This window comes from Pelobates fuscus, chromosome 11 (assembly GCF_036172605.1).
Source record: "Pelobates fuscus isolate aPelFus1 chromosome 11, aPelFus1.pri, whole genome shotgun sequence".
Classification (NCBI taxonomy): Eukaryota; Metazoa; Chordata; class Amphibia; order Anura; family Pelobatidae; genus Pelobates; species Pelobates fuscus.
The window spans coordinates 132,465,169-132,488,801 of record NC_086327.1 but is presented as its reverse complement, the minus strand read 5'-3'; the positions used below and the strand labels follow the sequence as shown (position 1 = coordinate 132,488,801).

The 23,633-nt window shown below is 40.5% G+C and overlaps 1 protein-coding gene across 2 annotated transcripts in view; it reads left to right on the top strand.

The window, feature by feature from the left end:
* KIRREL3 (kirre like nephrin family adhesion molecule 3) overlaps positions 1 to 23,633 on the top strand; it is a 692,535-nt gene that overhangs the window by 381,386 nt on the left and 287,516 nt on the right. For both annotated transcript variants that reach the window (XM_063437213.1, XM_063437212.1), the window contains exon 2: positions 22,199 to 22,255. In XM_063437213.1, coding sequence (XP_063293283.1) covers positions 22,199 to 22,255 — 57 coding nt within the window. The remainder of the gene's footprint in view (positions 1 to 22,198; positions 22,256 to 23,633) is intronic.

Genomic DNA, 23,633 nt, shown 5'->3' with positions numbered 1-23,633 from the left:
ATACACTCAGACACATTACTGGGAGTATTATTGCTGTGGAGCTCTGTGATACACTCAGACACATTACTGGGAGTATTATTACTGTGTAGCTCTGTTATACACTCAGACACATTACTGGGAGTATTATTACTGCGGGGCTCTGTTATACACTCAGACACATTACTGGGAGTATTATTGCTGTGGAGCTCTGTTATACACTCAGACACATTACTGGGAGTATTATTGCTGTGGGGCTCTGTTATACACACATACACATTACTGGGAGTATTATTGCTGTGGAGCTCTGTTATACACTCAGACACATTACTGGGAGTATTATTACTGCGGGGCTCTGTTATACACTCAGACACATTACTGGGAGTATTATTGCTGTGGAGCTCTGTTATACACTCAGACACATTACTGGGAGTATTATTGCTGTGGGGCTCTGTTATACAATCAGACACATTACTGGGAGTATTATTGCTGTGGAGCTCTGTTATACACACAGACACATTACTGGGAGTATTATTGCTGTGGGGCTCTTTTATACACTCAGACGCATTACTGGGAGTATTATTGCTGGGGAGCTCTGTTATACACTCATACACATTACTGGGAGTATTATTGCTGTGGAGCTCTGTTATACACTCAGAAACATTACTGGGAGTATTATTACTGTGGGGCTCTGTTATACCTCACATTACTGGGAGTATTATTACTGTGGGGCTCTGTTATACCTCACATTACTGGGAGTATTATTGCTGTGGAGCTCTGTTATACACTCAGACACATTACTGGGAGTATTATTGCTGTGGAGCTCTGTTATACACTCAGACGCATTACTGGGAGTATTATTGCTGTGGAGCTATGTTATACACTCGGACACATTACTGGGAGTATTATTAGTGTGGAGCTCTGCTATACACTGAGACACATTACTGGGAGTATTATTGCTGTGGAGCTCTGTTATACACTCAGACACATTACTGGGAGTATTATTGCTGTGGGGCTCTGTTATACACTCGGACACATTACTGGGAGTATTATTGCTGTGGAGCTCTGTTATACACTCAGACACATTACTGGGAGTATTATTGCTGTGGGGCTCTGTTATACACTCAGACACATTACTGGGAGTATTATTGCTGTGGAGCTCTGTTATACACTCAGACACATTACTGGGAGTATTATTGCTGTGGAGCTCTGTTATACACTCAGACACATTACTGGGAGTATTATTGCTGTGGAGCTCTGTTATACACGCATACACATTACTGGGAGTATTATTGCTGTGGAGCTCTGTTATACACTCAGACACATTACTGGGAGTATTATTGCTGTGTAGCTCTGTTATACACTCAGACACATTACTGGGAGTATTATTACTGTGGAGCTCTGTTATACACTCAGACACATTACTGGGAGTATTATTGCTGTGGAGCTCTGTTATACACTCAGACACATTACTGGGAGTATTATTGCTGTGGAGCTCTGTTATACATTCAGACACATTACTGGGAGTATTATTGCTGTGGAGCTCTGTTATACACCCAGACACATTACTGGGAGTATTATTGCTGTGGAGCTCTGTTATACACTCTGACACATTACTGGGAGTATTATTGCTGTGTAGCTCTGTTATACACCCAGACACATTACTGGGAGTATTATTGCTGCGGAGCTCTGTTATACACTCAGACACATTACTGGGAGTATTATTGCTGTGGGGCTCTGTTATACACTCAGACACATTACTGGGAGTATTATTGCTGTGGAGCTCGGTTATACACTCAGACACATTACTGGGAGTATTATTGCTGTGTAGCTCTGTTATACACTCAGACACATTACTGGGAGTATTATTACTGTGGGGCTCTGTTATACAATCAGACACATTACTGGGAGTATTATTGCTGTGGAGCTCTGTTATACACTCAGACACATTACTGGGAGTATTATTGCTGTGGGGCTCTGTTATACACTCAGACACATTACTGGGAGTATTATTGCTGTGGAGCTCTGTTATACGCTCAGACACATTACTGGGAGTATTATTGCTGTGGGGCTCTGTTATACACTCAGACACATTACTGGGAGTATTATTGCTGGGGAGCTCCGTTATACACTCAGACACATTACTGGGAGTATTATTGCTGTGGAGCTCTGTTATACACTCAGACACATTACTGGGAGTATTATTGCTGTGGGCTCTGTTATACACTCAGACACATTACTGGGAGTATTATTGCTGTGGAGCTCTGTTATACACTCAGACACATTACTGGGAGTATTATTGCTGTGGGCTCTGTTATACACTCTGACACATTACTGGGAGTATTATTGCTGTGGAGCTCTGTTATACACTCAGACACATTACTGGGAGTATTATTGCTGTGGAGCTCTGTTATACACACAGACACATTACTGGGAGTATTATTGCTGTGGGGCTCTTTTATACACTCAGACGCATTACTGGGAGTATTATTGCTGGGGAGCTCTGTTATACACTCATACACATTACTGGGAGTATTATTGCTGTGGAGCTCTGTTATACACTCAGAAACATTACTGGGAGTATTATTACTGTGGGGCTCTGTTATACCTCACATTACTGGGAGTATTATTACTGTGGGGCTCTGTTATACCTCACATTACTGGGAGTATTATTGCTGTGGAGCTCTGTTATACACTCAGACACATTACTGGGAGTATTATTGCTGTGGAGCTCTGTTATACACTCAGACGCATTACTGGGAGTATTATTGCTGTGGAGCTATGTTATACACTCGGACACATTACTGGGAGTATTATTAGTGTGGAGCTCTGCTATACACTGAGACACATTACTGGGAGTATTATTGCTGTGGAGCTCTGTTATACACTCAGACACATTACTGGGAGTATTATTGCTGTGGGGCTCTGTTATACACTCGGACACATTACTGGGAGTATTATTGCTGTGGAGCTCTGTTATACACTCAGACACATTACTGGGAGTATTATTGCTGTGGGGCTCTGTTATACACTCAGACACATTACTGGGAGTATTATTGCTGTGGAGCTCTGTTATACACTCAGACACATTACTGGGAGTATTATTGCTGTGGAGCTCTGTTATACACTCAGACACATTACTGGGAGTATTATTGCTGTGGAGCTCTGTTATACACTCAGTCACATTACTGGGAGTATTATTGCTGTGGAGCTCTGTTATACACGCATACACATTACTGGGAGTATTATTGCTGTGGAGCTCTGTTATACACTCAGACACATTACTGGGAGTATTATTGCTGTGTAGCTCTGTTATACACTCAGACACATTACTGGGAGTATTATTACTGTGGAGCTCTGTTATACACTCAGACACATTACTGGGAGTATTATTGCTGTGGAGCTCTGTTATACACTCAGACACATTACTGGGAGTATTATTGCTGTGGAGCTCTGTTATACATTCAGACACATTACTGGGAGTATTATTGCTGTGGAGCTCTGTTATACACCCAGACACATTACTGGGAGTATTATTGCTGTGGAGCTCTGTTATACACTCTGACACATTACTGGGAGTATTATTGCTGTGTAGCTCTGTTATACACCCAGACACATTACTGGGAGTATTATTGCTGCGGAGCTCTGTTATACACTCAGACACATTACTGGGAGTATTATTGCTGTGGGGCTCTGTTATACACTCAGACACATTACTGGGAGTATTATTGCTGTGGAGCTCGGTTATACACTCAGACACATTACTGGGAGTATTATTGCTGTGTAGCTCTGTTATACACTCAGACACATTACTGGGAGTATTATTACTGTGGGGCTCTGTTATACAATCAGACACATTACTGGGAGTATTATTGCTGTGGAGCTCTGTTATACACTCAGACACATTACTGGGAGTATTATTGCTGTGGGGCTCTGTTATACACTCAGACACATTACTGGGAGTATTATTGCTGTGGAGCTCTGTTATACGCTCAGACACATTACTGGGAGTATTATTGCTGTGGGGCTCTGTTATACACTCAGACACATTACTGGGAGTATTATTGCTGGGGAGCTCCGTTATACACTCAGACACATTACTGGGAGTATTATTGCTGTGGAGCTCTGTTATACACTCAGACACATTACTGGGAGTATTATTGCTGTGGGCTCTGTTATACACTCAGACACATTACTGGGAGTATTATTGCTGTGGGGCTCTGTTATACACTCAGACACATTACTGGGAGTATTATTGCTGTGGGCTCTGTTATACACTCTGACACATTACTGGGAGTATTATTGCTGTGGAGCTCTGTTATACACTCAGACACATTACTGGGAGTATTATTACTGTGGAGCTCTGTTATACACTCAGACGCATTACTGGGAGTATTATTGCTGGGGAGCTCTGTTATACACTCATACACGTTACTGGGAGTATTATTGCTGTGGAGCTCTGTTATACACTCAGACACATTACTGAGAGTATTATTGCTGTGGAGCTCTGTTATACACTCAGACACATTACTGGGAGTATTATTGCTGTGGAGCTCTGTTATACACTGAGACACATTACTGGGAGTATTATTGCTGTGGAGCTCTGTGATACACTCAGACACATTACTGGGAGTATTATTACTGTGTAGCTCTGTTATACACTCAGACACATTACTGGGAGTATTATTGCTGGGGAGTTCTGTTATACACTCAGACACATTACTGGGAGTATTATTGCTGTGGAGCTCTGTGATACACTCAGACACATTACTGGGAGTATTATTGCTGTGGAGCTCTGTGATACACTCAGACACATTACTGGGAGTATTATTACTGTGTAGCTCTGTTATACACTCAGACACATTACTGGGAGTATTATTACTGCGGGGCTCTGTTATACACTCAGACACATTACTGGGAGTATTATTGCTGTGGAGCTCTGTTATACACTCAGACACATTACTGGGAGTATTATTGCTGTGGGGCTCTGTTATACACACATACACATTACTGGGAGTATTATTGCTGTGGAGCTCTGTTATACACTCAGACACATTACTGGGAGTATTATTACTGCGGGGCTCTGTTATACACTCAGACACATTACTGGGAGTATTATTGCTGTGGAGCTCTGTTATACACTCAGACACATTACTGGGAGTATTATTGCTGTGGGGCTCTGTTATACAATCAGACACATTACTGGGAGTATTATTGCTGTGGAGCTCTGTTATACACACAGACACATTACTGGGAGTATTATTGCTGTGGGGCTCTTTTATACACTCAGACGCATTACTGGGAGTATTATTGCTGGGGAGCTCTGTTATACACTCATACACATTACTGGGAGTATTATTGCTGTGGAGCTCTGTTATACACTCAGAAACATTACTGGGAGTATTATTACTGTGGGGCTCTGTTATACCTCACATTACTGGGAGTATTATTACTGTGGGGCTCTGTTATACCTCACATTACTGGGAGTATTATTGCTGTGGAGCTCTGTTATACACTCAGACACATTACTGGGAGTATTATTGCTGTGGAGCTCTGTTATACACTCAGACGCATTACTGGGAGTATTATTGCTGTGGAGCTATGTTATACACTCGGACACATTACTGGGAGTATTATTAGTGTGGAGCTCTGCTATACACTGAGACACATTACTGGGAGTATTATTGCTGTGGAGCTCTGTTATACACTCAGACACATTACTGGGAGTATTATTGCTGTGGGGCTCTGTTATACACTCGGACACATTACTGGGAGTATTATTGCTGTGGAGCTCTGTTATACACTCAGACACATTACTGGGAGTATTATTGCTGTGGGGCTCTGTTATACACTCAGACACATTACTGGGAGTATTATTGCTGTGGAGCTCTGTTATACACTCAGACACATTACTGGGAGTATTATTGCTGTGGAGCTCTGTTATACACTCAGACACATTACTGGGAGTATTATTGCTGTGGAGCTCTGTTATACACGCATACACATTACTGGGAGTATTATTGCTGTGGAGCTCTGTTATACACTCAGACACATTACTGGGAGTATTATTGCTGTGTAGCTCTGTTATACACTCAGACACATTACTGGGAGTATTATTACTGTGGAGCTCTGTTATACACTCAGACACATTACTGGGAGTATTATTGCTGTGGAGCTCTGTTATACACTCAGACACATTACTGGGAGTATTATTGCTGTGGAGCTCTGTTATACATTCAGACACATTACTGGGAGTATTATTGCTGTGGAGCTCTGTTATACACCCAGACACATTACTGGGAGTATTATTGCTGTGGAGCTCTGTTATACACTCTGACACATTACTGGGAGTATTATTGCTGTGTAGCTCTGTTATACACCCAGACACATTACTGGGAGTATTATTGCTGCGGAGCTCTGTTATACACTCAGACACATTACTGGGAGTATTATTGCTGTGGGGCTCTGTTATACACTCAGACACATTACTGGGAGTATTATTGCTGTGGAGCTCGGTTATACACTCAGACACATTACTGGGAGTATTATTGCTGTGTAGCTCTGTTATACACTCAGACACATTACTGGGAGTATTATTACTGTGGGGCTCTGTTATACAATCAGACACATTACTGGGAGTATTATTGCTGTGGAGCTCTGTTATACACTCAGACACATTACTGGGAGTATTATTGCTGTGGGGCTCTGTTATACACTCAGACACATTACTGGGAGTATTATTGCTGTGGAGCTCTGTTATACGCTCAGACACATTACTGGGAGTATTATTGCTGTGGGGCTCTGTTATACACTCAGACACATTACTGGGAGTATTATTGCTGGGGAGCTCCGTTATACACTCAGACACATTACTGGGAGTATTATTGCTGTGGAGCTCTGTTATACACTCAGACACATTACTGGGAGTATTATTGCTGTGGGCTCTGTTATACACTCAGACACATTACTGGGAGTATTATTGCTGTGGAGCTCTGTTATACACTCAGACACATTACTGGGAGTATTATTGCTGTGGGCTCTGTTATACACTCTGACACATTACTGGGAGTATTATTGCTGTGGAGCTCTGTTATACACTCAGACACATTACTGGGAGTATTATTGCTGTGGAGCTCTGTTATACACACAGACACATTACTGGGAGTATTATTGCTGTGGGGCTCTTTTATACACTCAGACGCATTACTGGGAGTATTATTGCTGGGGAGCTCTGTTATACACTCATACACATTACTGGGAGTATTATTGCTGTGGAGCTCTGTTATACACTCAGAAACATTACTGGGAGTATTATTACTGTGGGGCTCTGTTATACCTCACATTACTGGGAGTATTATTACTGTGGGGCTCTGTTATACCTCACATTACTGGGAGTATTATTGCTGTGGAGCTCTGTTATACACTCAGACACATTACTGGGAGTATTATTGCTGTGGAGCTCTGTTATACACTCAGACGCATTACTGGGAGTATTATTGCTGTGGAGCTATGTTATACACTCGGACACATTACTGGGAGTATTATTAGTGTGGAGCTCTGCTATACACTGAGACACATTACTGGGAGTATTATTGCTGTGGAGCTCTGTTATACACTCAGACACATTACTGGGAGTATTATTGCTGTGGGGCTCTGTTATACACTCGGACACATTACTGGGAGTATTATTGCTGTGGAGCTCTGTTATACACTCAGACACATTACTGGGAGTATTATTGCTGTGGGGCTCTGTTATACACTCAGACACATTACTGGGAGTATTATTGCTGTGGAGCTCTGTTATACACTCAGACACATTACTGGGAGTATTATTGCTGTGGAGCTCTGTTATACACTCAGACACATTACTGGGAGTATTATTGCTGTGGAGCTCTGTTATACACTCAGTCACATTACTGGGAGTATTATTGCTGTGGAGCTCTGTTATACACGCATACACATTACTGGGAGTATTATTGCTGTGGAGCTCTGTTATACACTCAGACACATTACTGGGAGTATTATTGCTGTGTAGCTCTGTTATACACTCAGACACATTACTGGGAGTATTATTACTGTGGAGCTCTGTTATACACTCAGACACATTACTGGGAGTATTATTGCTGTGGAGCTCTGTTATACACTCAGACACATTACTGGGAGTATTATTGCTGTGGAGCTCTGTTATACATTCAGACACATTACTGGGAGTATTATTGCTGTGGAGCTCTGTTATACACCCAGACACATTACTGGGAGTATTATTGCTGTGGAGCTCTGTTATACACTCTGACACATTACTGGGAGTATTATTGCTGTGTAGCTCTGTTATACACCCAGACACATTACTGGGAGTATTATTGCTGCGGAGCTCTGTTATACACTCAGACACATTACTGGGAGTATTATTGCTGTGGGGCTCTGTTATACACTCAGACACATTACTGGGAGTATTATTGCTGTGGAGCTCGGTTATACACTCAGACACATTACTGGGAGTATTATTGCTGTGTAGCTCTGTTATACACTCAGACACATTACTGGGAGTATTATTACTGTGGGGCTCTGTTATACAATCAGACACATTACTGGGAGTATTATTGCTGTGGAGCTCTGTTATACACTCAGACACATTACTGGGAGTATTATTGCTGTGGGGCTCTGTTATACACTCAGACACATTACTGGGAGTATTATTGCTGTGGAGCTCTGTTATACGCTCAGACACATTACTGGGAGTATTATTGCTGTGGGGCTCTGTTATACACTCAGACACATTACTGGGAGTATTATTGCTGGGGAGCTCCGTTATACACTCAGACACATTACTGGGAGTATTATTGCTGTGGAGCTCTGTTATACACTCAGACACATTACTGGGAGTATTATTGCTGTGGGCTCTGTTATACACTCAGACACATTACTGGGAGTATTATTGCTGTGGGGCTCTGTTATACACTCAGACACATTACTGGGAGTATTATTGCTGTGGGCTCTGTTATACACTCTGACACATTACTGGGAGTATTATTGCTGTGGAGCTCTGTTATACACTCAGACACATTACTGGGAGTATTATTACTGTGGAGCTCTGTTATACACTCAGACGCATTACTGGGAGTATTATTGCTGGGGAGCTCTGTTATACACTCATACACGTTACTGGGAGTATTATTGCTGTGGAGCTCTGTTATACACTCAGACACATTACTGAGAGTATTATTGCTGTGGAGCTCTGTTATACACTCAGACACATTACTGGGAGTATTATTGCTGTGGAGCTCTGTTATACACTCAGACACGTTACTGGGAGTATTATTACTGTGGAGCTCTGTTATACACTGTCACATTACTGGGAGTATTATTGCTGTGGAGCTCTGTTATACACTCAGACACATTACTGAGAGTATTATTGCTGTGGAGCTCTGTTATACACTCAGACACATTACTGGGAGTATTATTACTCTGTAGCTCTGTTATACACTCAGACACATTACTGGGAGTATTATTGCTGTGGAGCTCTGTTATACACTCAGACACATTACTGGGAGTATTATTGCTGTGGAGCTCTGTTATACACTCAGACACATTACTGGGAGTATTATTGCTGTGGAGCTCTGTTATACACTCAGACGCATTACTGGGAGTATTATTGCTGGGGAGCTCTGTTATACACTCAGAGACGTTACTGGGAGTATTATTGCTGTGGAGCTATGTTATACACTCAGACACATTACTGAGAGTATTATTGCTGTGGAGCTCTGTTATACACTCAGACACATTACTGGGAGTATTATTGCTGTGGAGCTCTGTTATACACTCAGACGCATTACTGGGAGTATTATTGCTGGGGAGCTCTGTTATACACTCAGACACGTTACTGGGAGTATTATTGCTGTGGAGCTCTGTTATACACTCAGACACGTTACTGGGAGTATTATTACTGTGGAGCTCTGTTATACACTGTCACATTACTGGGAGTATTATCGCTGTGGAGCTCTGTTATACATTCAGGCACATTAATGGGAGTATTATTGCTGTGGAGCTCTGTTATACACTCAGACACATTACTGGGAGTATTATTGCTGTGGAGCTCTGTTATACACTCAGACACATTACTGTGAGTATTATTGCTGTGGAGCTCTGTTATACACTCAGACACATTACTGGGAGTATTATTGCTGTGGAGCTCAGTTATACACTCAGACACATTACTGGGAGTATTATTGCTGGGGAGTTCTGTTATACACTTAGACACATTACTGGGAGTATTATTGCTGTGGAGCTCTGTTATACACTCAGACACATTACTGGGAGTATTATTGCTGTGGAGCTCTGTTATACACTCAGACACATTACTGGGAGTATTATTGCTGTGGAGCTCTGTTATACACTCAGACACATTACTGGGAGTATTATTGCTGTGGGGCTCTGTTATACACTCAGACACATTACTGGGAGTATTATTGCTGTGGAGCTCTGTTATACACTCAGACACATTACTGGGAGTATTATTGCTGTGGAGCTCTGTTACACTCTCAGACACATTACTGGGAGTATTATTGCTGTGGAGCTCTGTTATACACTCAGACACATTACTGGGAGTATTATTGCTGTGGAGCTCTGTTATACACTCAGACACATTACTGGGAGTATTATTGCTGTGGAGCTCTGTTATACACTCAGACACATTACTGGGAGTATTATTGCTGTGGAGCTCTGTTATACACTCAGACACATTACTGGGAGTATTATTGCTGTGGAGCTCTGTTATACACTCAGACACATTACTGGGAGTATTATTGCTGTGGAGCTCTGTTATACACTCAGACACATTACTGGGAGTATTATTGCTGTGGGGCTCTGTTATACACTCAGACACATTACTGGGAGTATTATTGCTGTGGAGCTCGGTTATACACTCAGACACATTACTGGGAGTATTATTGCTGTGTAGCTCTGTTATACACTCAGACACATTACTGGGAGTATTATTACTGTGGGGCTCTGTTATACAATCAGACACATTACTGGGAGTATTATTGCTGTGGAGCTCTGTTATACACTCAGACACATTACTGGGAGTATTATTGCTGTGGGGCTCTGTTATACACTCAGACACATTACTGGGAGTATTATTGCTGTGGAGCTCTGTTATACGCTCAGACACATTACTGGGAGTATTATTGCTGTGGGGCTCTGTTATACACTCAGACACATTACTGGGAGTATTATTGCTGGGGAGCTCCGTTATACACTCAGACACATTACTGGGAGTATTATTGCTGTGGAGCTCTGTTATACACTCAGACACATTACTGGGAGTATTATTGCTGTGGGCTCTGTTATACACTCAGACACATTACTGGGAGTATTATTGCTGTGGAGCTCTGTTATACACTCAGACACATTACTGGGAGTATTATTGCTGTGGGCTCTGTTATACACTCTGACACATTACTGGGAGTATTATTGCTGTGGAGCTCTGTTATACACTCAGACACATTACTGGGAGTATTATTACTGTGGAGCTCTGTTATACACTCAGACGCATTACTGGGAGTATTATTGCTGGGGAGCTCTGTTATACACTCATACACGTTACTGGGAGTATTATTGCTGTGGAGCTCTGTTATACACTCAGACACATTACTGAGAGTATTATTGCTGTGGAGCTCTGTTATACACTCAGACACATTACTGGGAGTATTATTGCTGTGGAGCTCTGTTATACACTCAGACACGTTACTGGGAGTATTATTACTGTGGAGCTCTGTTATACACTGTCACATTACTGGGAGTATTATTGCTGTGGAGCTCTGTTATACACTCAGACACATTACTGAGAGTATTATTGCTGTGGAGCTCTGTTATACACTCAGACACATTACTGGGAGTATTATTGCTGTGGAGCTCTGTTATACACTCAGACGCATTACTGGGAGTATTATTGCTGGGGAGCTCTGTTATACACTCAGAGACGTTACTGGGAGTATTATTGCTGTGGAGCTATGTTATACACTCAGACACATTACTGAGAGTATTATTGCTGTGGAGCTCTGTTATACACTCAGACACATTACTGGGAGTATTATTGCTGTGGAGCTCTGTTATACACTCAGACGCATTACTGGGAGTATTATTGCTGGGGAGCTCTGTTATACACTCAGACACGTTACTGGGAGTATTATTGCTGTGGAGCTCTGTTATACACTCAGACACGTTACTGGGAGTATTATTACTGTGGAGCTCTGTTATACACTGTCACATTACTGGGAGTATTATCGCTGTGGAGCTCTGTTATACATTCAGGCACATTAATGGGAGTATTATTGCTGTGGAGCTCTGTTATACACTCAGACACATTACTGGGAGTATTATTGCTGTGGAGCTCTGTTATACACTCAGACACATTACTGTGAGTATTATTGCTGTGGAGCTCTGTTATACACTCAGACACATTACTGGGAGTATTATTGCTGTGGAGCTCAGTTATACACTCAGACACATTACTGGGAGTATTATTGCTGGGGAGTTCTGTTATACACTTAGACACATTACTGGGAGTATTATTGCTGTGGAGCTCTGTTATACACTCAGACACATTACTGGGAGTATTATTGCTGTGGGGCTCTGTTATACACTCAGACACATTACTGGGAGTATTATTGCTGTGGAGCTCTGTTATACACTCAGACACATTACTGGGAGTATTATTGCTGTGGAGCTCTGTTACACTCTCAGACACATTACTGGGAGTATTATTGCTGTGGAGCTCTGTTATACACTCAGACACATTACTGGGAGTATTATTGCTGTGGAGCTCTGTTATACACTCAGACACATTACTGGGAGTATTATTGCTGTGGAGCTCTGTTATACACTCAGACACATTACTGGGAGTATTATTGCTGTGGAGCTCTGTTATACACTCAGACACATTACTGGGAGTATTATTGCTGTGGAGCTCTGTTATACACTCAGACACATTACTGGGAGTATTATTGCTGTGGAGCTCTGTTATACACTCAGACACATTACTGGGAGTATTATTGCTGTGGAGCTCTGTTATACACTCAAACACACCAATAATATGGAGCTCCTAGAAAAGAGGGACATTAGGATAGAAAAGAGGGACAGAGAGATCAGGGCCCTTATAGACTGTCCTTCCTAAATCAGGACACTTGGTAGGTATGCACAATGTGTTCCCTGCAAGCTGTAGAGCAGAACCTGTGAGACCTTGATGTGAGCGGCTTATTAGGAAGTGGCAGAGACAAGGTGACCCCAGCCAGGTCCTTTGTTTGATGTCCTGGAAATGGCACATAAACAGACTTTAACTGCCATATGCTCTGCAGTGTCATCATATTAATCACCCCGGTGTAAAGAGCATCACCGAGCACACCTCACCGAGCACACCTCACCGAGCGGCGAGACCCAGCCGTGATTAACCCTTTAACCCAATTCCCACCAAGATTCCCATCTACACCGACATCAAATCTAAGACCGCACCAGCTGCCAGGAGTATTTATTAGTAACACGTGTCATTTAAAGAGTAAATCCAAGACTTCGGACAGATATCTGTAAGCTGTCACCTTCCCCGATTTCAATGTACGAGATGACTTCATGTTATAACTTCTTTGTGGTCATCCATAATTAATTCTTACAAGACTTGTGTAGCAGAAATGTCAATGGTCTAAGACCGTGATGGAAGGGAGGAGGGGGTGGGGGCGCAGATATAGCAAAGGCACCCACAAAACTTGTCCTAAAATAATGCCCCCCCGCCACTGAAATAATAATGATCAGAATAAGTCAGCCTGTGATTAATGATTGTATGATGTTAGCGTGTGGGGAGAAGGATATTATTATCCTTACATATGTTATTATAGTGAATACATTTAGGATCAGTAACACAGGGAGACAAGTTAAAGGGACATTGTCTTTATTTATTATCTCTGTTCCCATTTATCAGAATATGTCACTGACGACTCCAGAAATTATTATCGAAGTATTATCTGTATGTCGCCAATATAACGCCGCACACACGGTCTATGCCAGCAGGGAAACGGTCAACCACAAACTCATTTTGTAAACTGTATTTGTAGGAGACCAGATGTTTCTCCATTCTTACGAAGATATAATTGAAATGAAAATGTGCCTATTTAACTGATGTAGCGTCTGAAACTTTAATTGGCGGATAATCGCTCAGCCAATCTAATACAAATCAATAGTTTGTAAAAAATAAAAAGTAGCTAAGTGATATTTAATAAGTCTCTGCTAAGGATCCGGGCCCGACTTTCAGAGTTATATTCTACTGGATGCGGAGCAATAATAGGACTGAGTGCAAAACAAAAAAAAACACATGGATGGATTGAAGGAATGATAGGAGAATGCAGTAATACGGACAACAGAGGATGTGTATTAATATAGACAATGGGGTATAAATATAGACAATGGGGTATAAATACAGACAATGGGGTATAAATATAGACAGTGAGTATAAATATAGACAATGGGGTATAAATATAGACAATGGGGTATAAATACAGACAATGGGGTATAAATACAGACAATGGGGTATAAATATAGACAATGGGGTATAAATACAGACAATGGGGTATAAATATAGACAATGGGGTATAAATATAGACAATGGGGTATAAATACAGACAATGGGGTATAAATATAGACAATGGGGTATAAATACAGACAATGGGGTATAAATACAGACAATGGGGTATAAATATAGACAATGTAGTATAAATATAGACAATGGGGTATAAATATAGACAGTGAGTATAAATATAGACAATGGGGTATAAATACAGACAATGGGGTATAAATACAGACAATGGGGTATAAATACAGACAATGGGGTATAAATACAGACAATGGGGTATAAATATAGACAATGGGGTATAAATATAGACAATGGGGTATAAATATAGACAATGTAGTATAAATATAGACAATGGGGTATAAATACAGACAATGGGGTATACATATAGACAATGGGGTATAAATATAGACAGTGAGTATAAATACAGACAATGGGGTATAAATATAGACAATGGGGTATAAATATAGACAATGGGGTATAAATACAGACAATGGGGTATAAATACAGACAATGGGGTATAAATATAGACAATGTAGTATAAATATAGACAATGGGGTATAAATATAGACAATGGGGTATAAATATAGACAATGGGGTATAAATACAGACAATGGGGTATAAATACAGACAATGGGGTATAAATATAGACAATGGGGTATAAATACAGACAATGGACATAAATATAGACAATGGGGTATAAATACAGACAATGGGGTATAAATACAGACAATGGGGTATAAATATAGACAATGGGGTATAAATATAGACAATGGGGTATAAATACAGACAATGGGGTATAAATATAGACAATGGGGTATAAATACAGACAATGGGGTATAAATACAGACAATGGGGTATAAATATAGACAATGGGGTATAAATATAGACAATGGGGTATAAATACAGACAATGGGGTATAAATATAGACAATGGGGTATAAATACAGACAATGGGGTATAAATACAGACAATGGGGTATAAATATAGACAATGGGGTATAAATACAGACAATGGGGTATAAATATAGACAATGGGGTATAAATATAGACAATGGGGTATAAATACAGACAATGGGGTATAAATATAGACAATGGGGTATAAATACAGACAATGGGGTATAAATATAGACAATGGGGTATAAATACAGACAATGGGGTATAAATATAGACAATGGGGTATAAATACAGACAATGGGGTATAAATACAGACAATGGGGTATAAATACAGACAATGGGGTATAAATATAGACAATGGGGTATAAATATAGACAATGGGGTATAAATACAGACAATGGGGTATAAATACAGACAATGGGGTATAAATACAGACAATGGGGTATAAATATAGACAATGGGGTATAAATACAGACAATGGGGTATAAATATAGACAGTGGGTATAAATATAGACAATGAGTATAAATATAGACAATGGGGTATAAATATAGACAGTGAGTATAAATATAGACAATGGGGTATAAATATAGACAATGGGGTATAAATACAGACAATGGGGTATAAATATAGACAGTGAGTATAAATATAGACAATGGGGTATAAATATAGACAATGGGGTATAAATATAGACAATGGGGTATAAATACAGACAATGGGGTATAAATATAGACAGTGAGTATAAATATAGACAATGTAGTATAAATATAGACAATGGGGTATAAATATAGACAATGGGGTATAAATATAGACAGTGAGTATAAATATAGACAATGTAGTATAAATATAGACAATGGGGTATAAATATAGACAGTGAGTATAAATATAGACAGTGGGTATAAATACAGACAATGGGGTATAAATATAGACAGTGGGGTATAAATACAGACAATGGGGTATAAATATAGACAATGGGGTATAAATACAGACAATGTAGTATAAATATAGACAGTGAGTATAAATATAGACAGTGGGTATAAATACAGACAATGGGGTATAAATATAGACAGTGGGGTATAAATACAGACAATGGGGTATAAATATAGACAATGGGGTATAAATACAGACAATGTAGTATAAATATAGACAGTGAGTATAAATATAGACAGTGGGTATAAATACAGACAATGGGGTATAAATACAGACAATGGGGTATAAATACAGACAATGGGGTATACATATAGACAATGGACATAAATATAGACAATGGGGTATAAAAAAAAAGGTATTAATGGTAATAGCTGCTTGATCCAAGGAGATATCTGACTGCTATTTTGGAGTCAAGAAGGAATTTTTTCCTAGTTTGTTGCAAAATTGGAAGCGCTTCAGACTGGGTTTTTTGCCTTCTTTTGGATCAACAGCAAAAACATGTGAGGAAGGCTGAACTTGATGGATGCAAGTCTTTTTTCAGCCTATGTAACTATGTAACTATATGTAACTATGTAATGGGTTTGTGAATATATAGGCACAATGGCTACTATTCTGTCTTTCTGGATTAACCAATGAGGCGCCGGGACAGGAATGGATTCCCAGAATGCACCTGTACTCTTTCCATCATTCAGTCACACTGCATTCATCCATCACGTATGTGCCGGGCTGGCCACGTGCCTCGGTAGAGAACGATATCCCTCCATCCCAGGGTTCACAAACACAGCAACTCTTATGAGGTGGAAGGAAAATGCACAAATAATAAAGCAAAACATCTCTTGCTCTCCAGGCCGAGACCTACACGCCTGCTTGTCGCTGATAGTCTCAAACCCGCTTTGAGCCTTGAAGAGATCAAAGCCGCACTGTTCCTAAGGCGACAGAGAGATTCCACGTTCTGGCCAGCTGTTCATTTCTAAAGGGTGGAATTATCTGTCCTTCAGGGACCCGTGTACCAATTTATCAAGCAGAGATTACAATTCTGTATACTGCACTCTCACTTCATTAATTTCTTTATCCCCGAGTTACACAGGCCGGGCACTCAGCAGATGTGCCAACCGGTACAGAGCATAATCTTACCTATTACAGCAGCCGGGGTTAAAGGGCTGCGGTGTGCTGCTCCTACTGCCACCCGGAACTCAATGCCAAACCCAACAAAGAATCACCAGGGCTCTCGCAACGGCATGATCCAGGAACATTCTCTAATTAGTGAATATGCTCCAAAGATTACATATTTTTTGCCTTTCAAATTGTAAAATGGAGGACAAAGTACCTGAGTTTGGATAAAAAAAATCCCTCAAATCAGCTCTTATTCCAAGTTGGCTATTTTGTAATAAATTTTACAGAGCGAGTTTATTGGCCTCGGTTCATTTTTAAATCAGTGAATAAACCCCCCAGGTGAGGGAGAATTACCCTACGCCTCTTGTATCCTAAACTCTCTTCCGTCATTGTTTGTTAATGTTCTCTACCACCTCCGCCGTCTGCATGTTCAATAGAACCACTACTATTTTCACCTGTTTATTTTTTCGAACCCATGTCAGATTCACGGATTCCAAGAGCATCTTCCCAGGGTCTCTCGGGGTAAACACACCTACTGAAACGTTCATTTTTTCTCTCTGTTCCCAGCGGGTCTGATTTCCAGAAACAATCAGAATCCTATGTGAACCTCATGTTCTATTCACAGAGCCCTCCGGTGCCCTAAAGATTAACCGTTTAGAAATTCTCGTCATGAATTAAGCAGCACCATATTTCCCTGGGGAGAGGGGCATCAGATCCATGGCCAGGTGATGAAAAAAATACCAGTTCTACTCCACTTGCCACCTGATGATATTAAATCTCAGTTTTACACCCCAGAGGCCTTTAGCAAAAAAAATAAACTGTGAGAACTTTGTAAGAGAGATGACTTGTACCTGTAACCGTCTGCTTTGCATTTTGTACTTGGCAGCACCGAACGCTGAATAATGGAGTACTCTTACAATATTTAGATATATTAATGCAGCGTGTTTGTTTATTTGTCACTAGAATTATTCCGATATAGCAGACGGGACTCTTATAGATCAGGTCCCTGTCTGACCAGCTCGGGCACATGTGGCACAGACACTTTAATAGCATGGCATTAAATTCGAGCCAAAAAAGCCGTTTATCAGGTTTCTAAAATAAGGCAATGACTAAACACTGTCTGGTTCTGGGAAACTGGAAAATAATTGGGTCATTAATTAAACAATGGCGTCCATATTAAAACTTAAAATTAAATCTTCTACAGAAATAAAAAAGGCCATATATATTTATAAGAGTGTTTATCACAACAAAGATTTCTGTGATAATTCTCCCTATTTACTTTTTTATATACTCGGAGTATTGTACGCAGTACTGGAGACCGTATCTCCAGAAGGATATTGATACCTTAGAGAGAGTTCAGAGAGGGGCTACTAAGCTGGTTCATAGATTGAAAGATAAAACTTACCAGGAAAGGTTAAAGGATCTTAACATGTATAGCTTGGAGGAAAGACGAGACAGGGGGGATATGATAGAAACATTTAAATACATAAAGGGAATCAACACAATGAAGGAGAACTACCACAACAAGAGGACATAGTCTTAAATTAGAGGGGCAAAGGTTTAAAAATAATTTCAGGAAGTATTACTTTACTGAGAGGGTAGTGGATGCATGGAATAGCCTTCAAGCTGAAGTGGTAGAGGTTAACACAGTAAAGGGGTTTAAGCATGCGTGGGATAGGCATAAGGCTATCCTAGCTATAAGATAAAGATAAAGATAAAGGCCAGGGACTAATGAAAGTATTTAGAAAATTGGGCAGACTAGATGGGCCGAATGGTTCTTATCTGCCGTCACATTCTATGTTTCCATGTCAGACTCTGAGAAAGGTTGGATCAATTGGATTTTCTGTTTATTTAGGAGGTTCCAAACTCTAATGGCAGGGAGTAAAATATTATCCCCCCATGCACAAGCCTTGCTTACTATAAGCAAAGCCTTGAACTATGTAAGTAAAAACAGACAGGATGGCTTTATTGTACTGCATGCTACGGCAGATTGGGTTGTTTTTGCCTTTTAACTTATTTTGACAGCACCGGGATTTAACAGGGAAAAACTGCCAGATCTGTTTTTTAGAGCATACAGAATAAAGACCATAGACTGACAGACAGGTGGAGACCCGTGAATAATACATGCTACACAGACACACTTACTGAACACAGAGACACTGCAAACCTAAGCCATGCGCTCTGACAGTGACCTGCTAAATGGGGCTTATAATGGCCAAATCATAGAAAATAGGGTGCGTGTGGATACCAGTCATCACCAACACTACTTACAGATTATCACAAGATCGCAAAATGTAATTAAAAAAAAAAAAAATTAAAAGAGAAGCATTGTAATTTGTAAATGATCTGTTCAGTCAGTACTGTACGGCATACTCATACTTCTAAAGTGCCCCGGATCTGATAGAAAGTCCCATTGTAACTGTTCCGCAGTCCCCAGTTATTCCTCTGTAGACTAGCTGGTGACAGAACAGGACAGAGGCCGAGAGCGGAGTCAGAACACCTACCGTAGCACTCTGTGTATGTGTCTGGTTGGGTGTCTTGCAGCATGTTGGTGCATGATTGATAAAAACAGAATTGTAGTAGTTTGTTAGTATTTGTTTTTCAGTGAATCGATAACTATATTGGTGGGTACATCAGATAGACATCAATGGTGCCCTCTCCCCAACGCATAGCATCCCATCCCAAAATAAGGCACGTTGTCACTGGGAGCCCCCCCAAGCAGATATATTGCATATTACTGCCTTAAAATAGGGATATAGGCATTTTTCTCATTGATCACAAAAATTGTCAGTATACGAGAAGAATAGAGAAATTAGAAGCCCAACGTTGCTTAAACAGTTTTTCCTGCATCACACAGAGATGATATGAGAAAAAAAGAAATCTAAATTTTAGCCCAAATAGGAAATATTCTCCAAATCAGCTTTTCCCAGTTCCTACTTTTGTCCTAAAACTAGCAATTTTTTGGTCAATCTCCCAGAATTCACAGTTTATTGATTAATAAGGAAAGCCCAATAATCCCTATGAGATTGCTATAAGGATATCAAAAAAGGAGCTATCTGGTAAACAGCTCTCTGATTTGATATCCTTAGATATGGCAATCCCACAAGGTATTGATTTGCTAAATTGCCCGCGGCACAGATTGGAATTTCATCCCAAAACGTATTCGGTTCACAAAACAAAACTAAATTTGTTTTTTATGTATGATTTTACTGCTTGTAAGATTGTATGTGGTTATTTTTTATTGCGGTCCCTGATGAAGTTCATGTCTTGAACGAAACGCGTAGGACCTAATACCGCATTTCTAATATTGATCTTAATGGTGTTTATTTCACCTTTTATATAATAAAAAATTTGGAGTTTGATCCTATTCGGAGTCCCGTGTACTTTTCAGCTATTCCGTATTGGAAGGGAGATTACTAGCCCCCCATACCATCAGGGGAGGCACCCTATGAGCGCTTTTATCTACATCATCTCGTGAGTGCATTTATTACTAGCGCAAGATACATTGTATTTACTGTATCACACTATTGTGTTTTTGTATGTTCTCTTTATAGAATTTTCAGCCGTATCCCGCTTTGGTTGTGGTTTTTTAAATTTGGTTTTTGTCTGAATGTTTTTGGACAAAATGCAAATTCCGGCGATGCCGAAGTCTATTTAGGAACAAATACCAAGTCCAACACACGTTTAGCAGGTTTAGATGTCAGCTCCATGAAGCCATTTCCAGCGAGGCTTCCACTAGCCATTGGTGACAAGATAATCAATATGGCGCTGTCTATGGACAAATATTGAATGCAAATCAAATTCCTCATGCAAAGCATTTATTATAGTAATAATACAGGGAGGTAGATATGGGCATTGACGTTCAGTAATCCAAAATGGCAATTCATGTTTCCCTCTGCTCCGGTAGAACTACAACTCCCATAATTCTTTCTTTCTCTTTGCATTAACAGGAAACTGTCACTTCCCAGAATGATTGCTATGTGTATCCCCTGGATTTAGCAAATCTCTATTTGTGAGGTGTGAAAAATTAATTTAAAAGTAGAAACCATCATCTCTTATCCTGCAACTGGGCGACTCCATTTTAGCGCCCTGTCAATCACGGTTATAAGCTCCGCCCTTTACACCAGGCTGTCAGCATAGAGAGAGCCACCTCCATCTTAGCTCCCTGTCAATCATTGTTATAAGCTCCGCCCTTTACACCAGGCTGTCAGCATACAGAGAGGAGGAGAAATGAAACAATGTTATTATTTCTCCTCTTCATTTGCATAGTGTGCCCTGGCTGTGCCTTGATTATGGATTATGATATTGTTTGCCAAATCTTTAATATAAATGTAAAAGAAACAGAGCAATTTATGAAGAAAATAGTAACACAAATTATAGGTTACTTTTTATGTTTTTGATTTGATGGTGTAAACTAGAGAAGGGACAGTTCCTCTTTAACACCTAAAAATGCGTGGTGAAAAATGTTTAGTGTCACTTAGTATCCCAATAGATAAATATGTTTCTCCCGTCGTAGCACTGTAAGTGTTAACAGTCCTGGTTAATTAGCAATGCACCTCTTGGAGAGGCAGTTAGAATGTTCTGCTTGAGTGAATCTGGGCTGGTTCTCCTGGCCTGTTTTGGCAGTCCATTCATTCGGAGATTAATCTGCTCATTTCTTCTATTGTTTCAGAATTCGGTCTGACCCTGGGGTTCACGTCCAAGGACAAGTTTCGTAAGATGTCTGAAGGTGAGTAATGTCATGTCCTAGTTGTAGGTGTGGGAGTTGTGCTGATAATTATGGGGTCTTAGAGGCCATAAGCAATTTATTTGGGGAGTCTAAGAAAGAATGACAGATTCAATTCTCAGTAATATAAGGAATGCCATGTACATGGATGTATGCATCTTTATTATCAAACATAGACCATCTTTACCGGGGTCTCGCCTGGTCCTGATTAGAGTGACAAGAACTGGGGGGGGGGGGGGGGGGCGAGAGGGCTGAACGTATTGTTTGAATTCTAAGGATCGTTTAAAACAGATGTAGACTCAAAGGTCACAGACGGAAACGTCTCAGTAGGTTTACAGGTCATGGAGTGTCCACTCACTTATAAGACCTCACTCACATTAATAAACCTCTCAGTAAGTTTACAGGTCATGGAGTGTCCACTCAGTTATAAGACCTCACTCACATTGATAAACCTCTCAGTAAGTTTACAGGTCATGGAGTGTCCACTCAGTTATAAGACCTCACTCACATTAATAAACCTCTCAGTCAGTTTACAGGTCATGGAGTGTCCACTCAGTTATTATACATCACTCACAGTCAGAAACGTCTCAGTAAGTTTACAGGTTATGGAGTGTCCACTCAGTTATAAGACCTCACTCACATTAATAAACCTCTCAGTAAGTTTACAGGTCATGGAGTGTCCACTCAGTTATAAGACCTCACTCACATTAATAAACCTCTCAGTCAGTTTACAGGTCATGGAGTGTCCACTCAGTTATTATACATCACTCACAGTCAGAAACGTCTCAGTAAGTTTACAGGTTATGGAGTGTCCACTCAGTTATAAGACCTCACTCACATTAATAAACCTCTCAGTCAGTTTACAGGTCATGGAGTGTCCACTCAGTTATTATACATCACTCACAGTCAGAAACCTCTCAGTCAGTTTACAGGCCATGGAGTGTCCACTCAGTTATTATACATCACTCACAGTCAGAAACGTCTCAGTAAGTTTACAGGCCATGGAGTGCCCACTCCGCTATCAGACCTCACTCACAGTCAGAAACCTCTCAGTCAGTTTACAGGCCATGGAGTGTCCCCTCAGCTATCAGACCTCACTCACATTCAGAAACCTCTCAGTCAGTTTACAGGTCATGGAGTGTCCACTCAGTTATAAGACCTCACTCACATTCAGAAACCTCTCTGGTTTTTAAGAAGCCATTGACCTTTTAGATGTCCAAATGCAACGCGTCCTGCGGACTTTCAGAATGGTGAATTTAATATAGCAAATAATGTCACGTTTCTCATACAGATGGCATGTTTACCACGTATTGATTGGCATTTATACTGCGTTAAAAGACTGGAATTGTCTTAAATTGTAGTAATATATCACTAAATCTGG